An 11,751-nucleotide genomic window follows, 5' to 3' on the forward strand; every position below is an offset into this window, starting at 1 on the left:
ATCTGTGAGTAACCATCAGTGAACACAACAGGATATCTTTCAGAGTAAATATGGATCAATAAATCAGTCTAAAGCTGCACAATTTGGGAGTGAAAAGGCCTTGAAATTTCCCATCTAGTCAGGACTCCTCTGAATGCACCATTATTTCATGTGTACGCTTTTCCATACAAACTGCTGTGAAAAAGCTTTCTACCACGAACTGACTAGATGTAGACATCAGGTCTTGCAAACATCTGGGTTATTACTTCCAAATCCCGTATCAAGAGATAAGTTTTATACCAATTACAACATGTGTCTTCACTTTGGTGATCAGAAAAAAGCAGCAATTGTTAAATGTGAACCTCTTGAACAAAAATATTAAAAGCTAAGGCAGGAAAGAAATTATCATTTTTCTAATTATCAAGTATTTCCTTTTAGGTGTGAAACGGCTCCATTTAAAATGTTAATATTCTTCGTTTTGCTTACGCTTCCTGTTGCATTCGGATTCTTTGTCGTTTCAGATGTCAGGAAAACACTGGATGATTTGCAAAAAGTCTTGAAGAATTTTCAGGCTAGAGTTGAATTCACAGAAGATTTACAGAAGATGAGCAATGTAAGAGATTTACTATTGTGTTAAACAAGAGATTGCATTAAACAGATCTTTAAAATCATGTAAGCCTCTAGAGAAGTGGTTCTCAATCCGTGGGTCCCTAGATGTTTTGGCCTTCAACTCCCAGAAATCCTAACAGCTGATAAACTGCCTGGGATTTCCGGGAGTTGTAGGCCAAAACACCTGTGGGTCACAGGTTGAGAACCACTGCTTTAGAGATAGTAATTCAGCTTCTCAGACTACTATTTCTGTGTTTATTAGATTTAAGGGCCAGTCCTTTTGGATGACCCCTGAGTCTGACATACATCTGATAGAATGCTTGTTCTTTAATATTAGAAATGCATTCATCTCGCAAACTATGATCTCGCTATACTTTGCTTGCAGTGTAGCACTGATAACTGCTGCCTTGGACCTCTAAGGCAGTGGTTCTCAACATGTGGGTCCCCAATTGCTTTGGCTTACAAATCCCAGAAATCCCATCCAGTTTGCCAGCTGTTAGGATTTCTGGGAGTTAAAGGCCAAAACATCTGGGGACCCACAGGTTGAGAACCACTGCCTTAGAGGCTCAAGGTAACAGTTAGAGAACCATTTCTCTAAGGCTACCTGGCCATAAATACGAACATTTTAACCAGTATATTAAGTTTACTAATTTATTTCACTATTTTTCCAACTAGGCAGCGGGAGACTTCGTTGATATAAGAGAAGTAACTGAAATTAATGCCACCGAAACAAAAGGTGAGGTTCCTTTAAAAAAAAAACAGCACTAGACCATTGAGGAGCCATACATTGCAGTTCTATTCTTTTATGGAACGTTGAAAACAAATTGGCTCCTGTTTAATATAGTAAGGCTTGAAAGGCTCATGGTTAGGTTCTATAGGCACTAAGATTTATTGACTAATTAAGGCACACAAATACCAAAGAATAATGAACAAAACTTCAAATGTATCTTTTCTCTGCAGGGTCCAGAACAGGCCTACCCCATTTCCAATTACACCACAATATGCTATAAAGAAAGTGTGGGCAACAGCAGTATCTTAATGGCAACTGCATTACTCTCTCCAAGATTTTAAAGGCTGCATATCATACCCTCAGATTTATTTTTAATTTTTAAATGTTCTTAAAAGCAAACAAACAAACAAACAAAAAAACCACTTCAATTTTTCCATGTTTTTAGACCTAGGAGATGCTTTCACAGACCCAGTAAATAAAGATATTCATTTAACTTTGGGCTTACTTTGAGGATATATATGAAATTTTGTGGAATGTTCGGATTTAGAACTAACTTTGCTGAGCTCCACAGACTATCTTCACTGCAAAGAGCTAGAGGAACATAATAAGAATCTGAGATGTATTTAGCTATTAACTGTAGAGTGCATGTTTGGTTGTGGAAAATGCCAAATTCAATCTCTGGTCTCTCCGCATATGGCTGAGAAAGGTGAAATCTTAGAGCCATTTTTGATCCATACAGATCCATACAAGACTTGGATGGTCCATTAGGCTGTTTCCCATAGAACTATTGTATCATGGATGCAAAATATCCCAGCGATCACTTCCTGATTTCCAGACAAAATTGTTCTTTCATATTTGGGCAATGGTAGGCAACTGATGTCCCGAGACACTTCTCCGGTTTGTTGGCAAAAGTACTAAAACATCAGTAGTAATTTGAGTTAGTTTATTGTTTGGTAACTGTATTGTTAAGCATGGTTTATGTGTTTAATTATCCAGGAAAACACAGAACTGCTCACAAACCTCATTCGAAACCAAAAACACTTGCTTTTGAAGCAAATCTTCAAGAAAATGGAACTGGGAGCCTAAATTCAGAGGAGGAGCTCTGGGCCAGGCTTGATGAACTGGAGAAGCAAGAAGAAGCCCTTGGTGAATCTGAAAGGAATCATCAGAGCTCTGTGTTGGAGTTTTCAATCCAGAAGAAGTAAGGAAACGCAAGGCTGAAAGCCTGAACATTAGTACATCCAATCTGCAAATATCGGTGCTTATTAGATCTGTATAATTTGTTACGTTGGGCGCTCCCCCCAGGTCCGTCCCCCCGGCTTGAATCTCAGGCTAAGCAAAAAGCCCTCCTCTGTAGACTTCCTTGAGTATTTCTTTTGGTGAACTAAATCTAACTCAGATCACTTTTTGTGAATATGACCGTCTGTGATTATTGCAATTTTGGCCACATAACATCTTGTTTTAATATTTTCCACTTCTGTCAACAAAAAATGAACTTCTAAAATTGTGTGCAATACATGATGCTAAGTCAATCAAAACAAAAATGGTGAACAGTCCTATTGTCGATTTAGCTTGGATATTGACCACATAAATTTATTTTCCTGTTCTAGTTGATTATTTTCATTACTATGGGATGTGAACCTTGCGTTTTTGAGAAAGTGGGTGGAACATCAGCCATAACTTTGAACCACAGCCTAAAACAAGTTCATTCATTTCTCACTGCTGAAGTTTCATTATGTGCCATCAGGTTGATTCGGGGAACATCTGTACTGTAAAATTAATGCAGTTTGACACCACTTTAACTGCCATAGCACAGGCCATGGAATCCTGGGGGTTACAGTTTGGTGAGGCACCAGCAGTCTTTACCATAGAACGCTAAAGGCCTCATAAAACTACAACCTCATGATTCAGTCACATTGAGCCATGGCAATTCAATTGGTGCCAAACTGCATTAATTCTATAGTTTTGCTGCATCCCCAGACTCTTCTGATTCAGACTGATGTTTCTCCTCTTTAGGATTTCTGATACCATTCAGGCAAATGGAGAGGATGCCTCTTCATCTGAAGAAGAAGAAGAGAAGAAAGTCAGGAAGACAAATGTGAATATGATTCATGAGAAAGATGAATCTGATACTCAGGGCAACTTTCAAAAAGAAGTGGCCAATTCTGCATTGCACAGAGGTCAGCTGAATGGCCCAGGACATTGTTGCAATCAGGAGGAGGAGGAGGACGATGATGACGATGACGATGATGTCATTGCTGAGAATGCTGTACCAACAATATATTTCTCCCATACTGTGGAACCTAAAAGGGTTAGTATTGCAAGTATTCATGTTATAGCGATTAATTACACTAGGTAACAAAATTTGAAAATTTTCTGTTCCTAGTTTGAAAGTGTTACTCCTGTTTAATTGTGCAGTACTTACTTTGAAAGCAGTTTTGGTATTCCAGAAACTTTGTTTTGTGGCTGCCACAAACTATGTTGAGCTGGTTGAGACTCTATGATGAGGTATTCATTGAAAAACTAGATCAAAATATACTGCAGGATGTCCCTCTCACAGAAACAAAGTTTTTGCAGTTTATTAAACTTCTCCCATGTTTTTATGATAGAACCAATAAGGAAATGATATTTATAACCCAGAAACAAAAATCGTGTTTCGTTCTTATTCTGAAGATGACAAAGTGGACCTACTGGAAAATACTTTCTTTTCAGCCATGGGGTTGACTCCTTTTCAGTCTTCTTATCTGAAGGAAAGATGCCTCCTAATTTGGGTAAATGGGAAGGAGTAATCCAAAAGACCATAATTTAAAATTCTAAAATGTTCCTAGAATCATCTGAGGAATAGGAAAACTAGAAGTGGAAAGAAGGTATTCAGAATTCTTTGACCTCTCACTAATTCAGGAAATAGAATAATAGAATAATAGAGTTGGAAGAGACCTCATGGGTCATCCAGTCCAACCCACTGCCAAAAGCAGGAAATCGCATTCAAAGCACCCTGACAGATGGCCATCCAGCCTCTGCTTAAAAGCCTCCAAAGAAGGAGCCTCCGCCACACTCCGAGGCAGAGAGTTCCACTGCCAGACAGCTCTCCATAATATGATCTTGAAATATCTGACCAGAATGGGCTTGCCTTAGAGAGAAAGGACATTTGGAATCATTCACCAAAGACTAGCTTTACTTCTAAGGAAGCTAAAAAGAGCCCATGCTGGTAGCCAAAGCCAGAGCCCATAACTAAAACTAGGAGGAGTGAAGTCCTTATAGACATGGGATTTGTGGGCCATACCTTTCAGAGAAAAGAATTCACCCCTTTCTGCTGGATTTCTTACCTATTCTGTTATGAAACTTTATTCACTCTGTAGGCCTGAATTGATTGTTGATTTTGCATCCACACAAATGTCTCACTGCCATAATGGATTTCTTCACACTGAAATATACATCTTGACTTAATTTGAGCCAGGGTTGCTTGTGTAAAGAGTTGCTAGTAGAACTATTCAAATGCTGTAACAAGATGTCTCAATTACTGCTGTTTTCACTTGCTCACAATAAAAGTAAATTCAAAATATTCAGGATGGAAGGTGGGTGTTGAGGTTCAGTTTGATCTTTAGGTTGAGACCCTGCAAAGTTTTTAAAGATGTGAATCTGGAAACTTTATAATGATGATAATAATAATAATAACAACTACTTTATTTTTGTATCCCACCTCCATCTCCCCAAGGGGACTCGGAGCGGCTTACATCGGGACAAGCACTGTCAACATAATAGAATATAATCATATTAAAATACATACACAGTATCATAAAACAGAATAAAACAACAATAATTAAAAACAACATAACAGTTGTGATAAAATAAAAGCAATCTCAAACCAACTTTCTCTTTTCTCTGTGGAGTATTTCAAGTAGATCTCACTTTATTCCCAAGCACTGGCAAATCAGACTGACAGTTGTTTTTGGAACTGGAATATCTACCTACCATTTACTCCATCTTTCTGGTCAAGATGACACACTTGTGATTCCTGAAAAACATATGTAGATCTTTGGTTGATTTGCCTTAACATCATTTTGGTATCAAGGAAGGATAATATGTAATACTGTTGTCAATGTTGGAGCCTTTCATCGTCTACATTCTTAGTTACCACCTTGGACACATCTAAGTTTTATGCTCAGCTGAACTAAAATATCTTGCTATAGCCTTTCAATACTTCTTTTTGTTAATTAGTCTCATTATTTTAGTTCGTTTTGGGATCCAAAACAGACTTGTCCAAACTGTTTGTGTGTTTGTTCTTAAAAGTGCTGCTTATTTTAAAACAATTTGGCTATCATTTTAATAAAAGCAAAATGATTACGATGTATTACGAAATGAGTCTATAAATCATGAGCTGTAAATTTTGATTTATAGTATATCAAAGTAATATGATGTGTCTTTTGAAATATGTGCGCCTTTCTGCCAGTGTTGCACAAATAATGTCCTGATCTAGAAGAAAGCATTCCAGTGTTGTCTGCCTTGTTTAACTCTTAACATAATTAGTTAGCTTTCCCGTAATTGCTAACTTGTGGGCTCCGTTCTCCCATTCTGCCATTGTTCGAATATCTCTTGTTTTCTATGAGAAATTCTAGCTATTTACATATGGAAAATGAATGCGCTCAAGTTCTTAAGGGAAATTCTTAGTGTAGTTCAGCGGGAATTCAGTTTTCTTCACTTTGGAAAATAATCGATACTGAATGTTATTGGCTGATCTTTATTCTGTTACAAACTGAATAGTTTCCTTAATTTCAGGTACGAATAAACACAGGGAAAAATACGATGTTAAAGTTCAGTGAAAAGAAAGAAGAGGCAAAACGAAAACGGAAGAACAGCAATGGCAATGGACACTCATCTACGGAGCTGCCCAGCATCAAAACACCAGCAGACATTTACCGGTATGGCAACTGTAAGAAGAATAATCTTACGCCTTGTGGGAATATATTATTTATTCTCTCAGGTATAATTTAATTAACAGAGTAGATTTGTTCCTGGACTTTACTTATTGAATAAAAAGTTCTCAAACAGTAGTAACCTAAAAGGAATTGGGTTAGGTTCCTCCATAACGACGACGACAACAACAACAAGAGGAGCAGTCCAAGATATTTAGCGACCTTTTGTTCAAAACTAACAATGTGCACACTTTCAATGAAACAATGTGGTGAGAAGAGCCCTGCATAAACAAAAATATCATTTACATTCTAGAGACCATTTTCTAGAGACAATCTATCCAGGAATTATGTTTATTCTTCCACCAAACTCCACTTTTCCATGTTTTTATCCAAACATAAACGTCTATGTTTTTTTTTAACATGCTGAGTGATGGAAGGTCATCTACTTTTCTCTCTTTTTGCTCTTCACACATAATCAGGAACAGATTCTGAAGGCTGCATAGTGCGCCATTCATGTTTACATATCTGTGAATTTAACCAGTCACCAGACCAAAATACTTTTAAGCATGCAGGACAATTGGCGGCAACAGTGGGATATTCTTTCTTGTTTGTTCCTTTACTGATAATAAATCAGCATTGGCAAGGGTTGCTAAATAGGCTGATGTTTCTTTTTTATGAAATACAGCTGAAGCATTATTTTCTGCAGGTTACAGATTCATGTAAATGTCTAAACAGCTGCGAGGTGGCATTTGGTAAGGTTTTGCTGTTGCCCGTTTTTCATTAACCCCAACATTGAGCTAAGCGGGCTCCATTTGGAGTTGGGACTTACAGTTGAAGAAGCATAGGTCGATAGCATTTTGAAGAAGAGTTTCTCATTGTTTCATTGTCGACATAGATGAGAGAAAATGAACATTAGTCACAATAGAGCAATTGTTTCATAGGAGCAAGAACGTTTTTCATGTATTAAGCATAGAATTGTTAATGTGGCTGATAGTATTCCATTACATATCTTTTTTTTCTCTTCCAATCTGTTTTCTGTGTTTGGGGTCATATCTAAAGAGATTTGGCCATAAGTTGGTAGAGTAAAAAATCTGCATACAGCAGATCTCAGCTTTCTAATTGGAAATACTTCATTTGGACACTTCAGGCAGCCAAGAGTACAGTTATCAAGGATTGAGATAACTAATTATATCTCTTTTTCTCATACAAACATTTTAAAATTGTAATTTCTTGTGCTTTGTTTTTGGAGATTAATTTAGACCAATAAAAAAGGTGATCCTCCAGTAAAAATCCTTCAACTGATGTACAACAATGGCTTCCAAACTTTGATCCCCCAGATGTTTTAGACTTTGTCTCCCAGAATTCCTGACTGTTGGCCAAATCAGCTAAGGATTCTGGGAGTTTCTGTTCGTTTTCCCCAAGGATGTTTGTTTCCAAAGGGAAATTATGATCATTAGCTTCTGAAAAAGGAAATCTTAACAGTTGCAGAACGCAGTCCATCTATATTTTATATGTGAAGACATTTTAGCTAGAACATTATTATTATTATACTTACAAAGTTGAGTAGGCCAAGTCATCATAATGAATTTATACCCAAGACAGAATGGAAAGGATTGTGAATTTGTCATGAGGTTCTTCTCCCCTCCCTCTGTATAGTTTATTAAAGCTAACATTTTCTTTTACAGAGTCTTTGTTGATGTTGTGAATGGAGAATATGTCCCTCGTAAATCAATCCTGAAGTCTCGAAGCCGGGAGAATAGTGTTTGTAGCGATACCAGTGAGAGCAGCACGGCCGAGTTTGACGACAGACGAGGAATTCTGAGGAGCGTCAGCTACGACGAAGCCACCTACAGTGACAACAGCGAAGGGATCTTGGAGGAGGAGGAGGAGGGCGAGCAGGAACATCCTTCAAGAATCCCATCGCTCTCGTCAGGAATCTATGAGGTACAGGAAGAGATTTTCCTCTTTTTCCAAAGATGTATTAGGACAAGTAAGACATCTTCATTAATTTCATTTCTCATCATTTGACTCATAATTCATAATGGGTTACTCCTTGGGGAGAACAGCAACAATTTTCAGGAAGAAGTGTATTTTTCTCTGGAGGCACATTTTTCTCTTTTAAGATAGAGGCATTCAGGGACATCTCGAGAAGTCTTCTTGCCTTACATTCAGAGCACATGGGCCAAAGGTGTCTTTGAATGGGTCCGATAAGGATATTGGCATGAAATGCTAGAGAGCTAGTGCCGCTAAGCATTGATTAAGTACCTTCCTACAAATAAATGCTGTTTACAAATTCTCATGAAGTTTGGTACTTCAGTGCTTGAAGTTTTCTAGCTCACTGAAATATATCAGTTCAGTGAATATAGTTTTAATATGACACATTCTCCAATAATTCTGAAGGGCTCAACAGATCTAGATCCCCAAAGAGTACAAGGATATGAGTACCTTGTCTGAAATCTTATGCTCCTGTGACGACATTTCTAGCCTCCCAAATCTCTTCAAGGTGCTAATATTACTGTGAGCGTAAATATATGTGCGTATGGTGATATATCTTAATGTCATAGTGAAAGGAAGCTTCTCTTTGTGGTTTCTGTGACTCACACAAATGGTGTTATCCGTGCATTGTTCGGAACCTTTTAGAGATTTTTTATTATTATTATTATTATTATTATTATTATTATTTGTTACCCACCACTCCTCACAGCTTAAAGCAGGATACAATACAGTCAAAACACATTAAATAAAATACATATATTGAAAAACATGGTACAGAGATGCCTCGTAAGTCTATTTCCACGTAAACCCTCAGTACTTTTTCATCTGCTGTGTTACCAGCATTTGACACAGATTCTGATTATTCTTGACCATGTCTTCCATCTTCTTTGATAGTTTTAAAATGGCTTCTTTGGTTTTCTTTAAAATGCAGCCCTTTGCATACAGAGGATCCTTAACATCTCTAGTTAAATGGCAGGAAAAGACCTCTTGTCTTGAGTCCATGGAGTCTCATGTCTTTCAGAATAGACAACAGTTGGTTAGATGGTATCTATGGTCCCCGTTGGAATGGAGAAACTCCATAAATGTTCAGGGACTGGCTTCATTTATCTCTTGCTTTCTTGGGTTATGAAGAAGTGACAGTTTTGATTTTTCTTGCTTCCCACCCAGCTTTTCTTATGTCCTCCCATAAACTTGATGTTCTTTCTTGTCGATTACTACAAACATTCTGATTCCAGATGCCGTTTTATTCTTCATCTCTGTATTACCCATGAAAAAATCCATTGCCTACACGTTGTGACTGTTTTTGTGGTTGAATTTAGGACTAGAGAATGTCCAAAAAGTATGATTAATAGGTTGTCTTATTAGCGATATATATGTGTGTGTGTGTGTGTGGAGCCTATCTGGCATTGCCATTTTGAAGGAGACGGCGGGGGGGGGGGGGGGGGGAGAGAAATAAAATGTGTAGATGCCCTATTTGTTTGCCACTTATCATCTTGAAACAATTAAAAAAGGCCATGTTGCTAAAAGATGCACATGTAATATAGGGCAGAGATAATGACAAACCATAGAAAGTCAGTGCGATCCTATTCAGATTTTGTGTCAGAAAGGAAACCAAATGTTGTCCTTGTTCAAAATTCTTTCTACTGTAACCCTTCATATCTGTGACTCTGTTGAGACGTGCTGCTGTGTCCCTCTATTACCAAATAGTCCAAATATCTCCAGGGTCTCTTTATCCAATCAAACACTGGAAGCACGGAGATTGTTCGACAGGTTTATTTGATCAAATCACCCTGCCAAGTGAACAGAGGAAAGTGCCACACAAAACTGAGATGCAGCCCGGTTTTATAGTCAACACCTTGAGCATGCGCACAGGCTATTTCTCTTAATGTGTGCCTCATCTCTATCTCTTTCTTTTGTTCCCTTCTGTGCCAGCTCTTCCTGGTATTCCTGCACCTGATTTTCCTAAGCTGCTGATTCCCTCTCCTGTGTCTCCCACTCCTGCACCTGCTTGTTACTAGGCATTTCTTGTTTGAACTTTTCCCTTGTCTAAACGCTCTGCTTTGGTTGGTAATTTCCACTGCTACTTTAGCCCTAGTCCCTTCAGTTCCACCTCCCATCAACCCCATCTGCAGTAATATCTGATCAGTAATTATGGGAGTTGTAGTTCGACAATATTTTAAAGAGTCGTAGATTATCTGCTCTTACTGAGTCAAGTTATGGCTGCAGATATGTGCCGCTGCTTGAGGCTGGTGCTCTACCTCTCTTTTGAGTTAACCATTGAGTTAGATCAAAGACAACTTTTTCTTTTGATTTTAAAGAGCAGTTTCCAGGTACTTGACATAAAGAAATAGCAGTGATAGTGTGGCTGGGATACAACAAAACATGTTTAACAGGGTTGGCTTTACAACTGAAAGTCAGGGGCTCATTGGGAGGTGTTCCTTGTCTTGCAGGCTTTCTCGGGAACGGTGGTGGAGAAGGAGCCCTTGTCCCCACTTTCAATGCTGCACCCGGTCCTTGCGCATCCCGTCCTGCCTACCATTCCTGAGCGGAAAGCCGAGGAAGTGCTCTCAGAAGCACCGGAAGAAGCTACAAAGAGGATTTCGAAATTCAAAGCAGCCAGAATGCAACAGAGAACATAGGTCCCATTAACACAATAAAGTTTTTGGGCTTTTTGTGCCCAGTGCATTATATGTAAGATGGGTTACAACTAGTGAACAAAAGCGCAGACTGTGCTGATTTGATATTGTTGATGTTTTGACCTCTCGTTGATGTTATTTCTTTTTCTAAAATATATATATCTGAGGAAGAACTACAAAATTCTCCGTATTTTCTTAGAATCTCTGTATGCAGTCAGCACCTTTGTACTTGTTTGCCTTACAATAATAGCACTTGGAATAATTTTCAAAAGAATAATCTTCATAAGGATTTTTCCCCCTCTCCTTTGTGTTTAAAACTAATAGAAGCCATTTTGTACCAGATGTGATGTTCCACATGCCATATGGGTCGTTTGACAGAAACTTCCCAAATTTCAAATAGAGCCAACAATTATATTTCACGACTTGCTTTAGCGTTTTAAGATTCACTTGTATTTCCCCCCATTGTTTTTGTAGGATTTGCTTTTAGGTGTCTGTGCTGACAAATCATTTCTTTCCTACTTGCATTAAAAAGAACTGTCTGAAGATTTCACTTGTGTCGCATCTACGAACAGAAAGCTGTGTTCATGCACTTTGCAGGGACATTTCTTGATGAGAAAAAATGGTATTTTGTAAAATTAAACTTTTCAATTAAAGAAAAGAAAATTCCAGGATATTGAGAGTACTTTCCTTTGGGTCGTAATACAGAATGGGGGGAGAATATTTTTTCCATTTCCAAATTCCATGAGGTGTTTTCTGAACGTTACAGTGCAAAGCTGGTTATTCTCTTCCTTTCTTTTGTAACAAATGTCTATTAATGTCAGAGAAGATTACGTACTCCTGAGGAGAAGAGCTTAACCCTAAACCGAAAGCGCCTTAGCTGCACAGAGGC

General features: G+C 38.1%; 1 protein-coding gene across 1 annotated transcript in view; it reads left to right on the top strand.

Moving 5' to 3' along the window:
* Positions 1 to 11,533, top strand: part of uri1 (URI1 prefoldin like chaperone) — a 52,013-nt gene extending 40,480 nt beyond the window's left edge. The window contains exons 5-11 of the mRNA XM_062962001.1: positions 501 to 592; positions 1,264 to 1,324; positions 2,315 to 2,519; positions 3,335 to 3,629; positions 6,095 to 6,237; positions 7,917 to 8,175; positions 10,677 to 11,533. Of these exons, the coding sequence (XP_062818071.1) occupies positions 501 to 592; positions 1,264 to 1,324; positions 2,315 to 2,519; positions 3,335 to 3,629; positions 6,095 to 6,237; positions 7,917 to 8,175; positions 10,677 to 10,865 (1,244 nt within the window). The 3' untranslated portion in view covers positions 10,866 to 11,533. The remainder of the gene's footprint in view (positions 1 to 500; positions 593 to 1,263; positions 1,325 to 2,314; positions 2,520 to 3,334; positions 3,630 to 6,094; positions 6,238 to 7,916; positions 8,176 to 10,676) is intronic.
* Positions 11,534 to 11,751: the final 218 nt, after the last annotated feature.

This window comes from Anolis carolinensis, unplaced genomic scaffold, assembly GCF_035594765.1.
Source record: "Anolis carolinensis isolate JA03-04 unplaced genomic scaffold, rAnoCar3.1.pri scaffold_9, whole genome shotgun sequence".
NCBI classification, from domain to species: domain Eukaryota; kingdom Metazoa; phylum Chordata; class Lepidosauria; order Squamata; family Dactyloidae; genus Anolis; species Anolis carolinensis.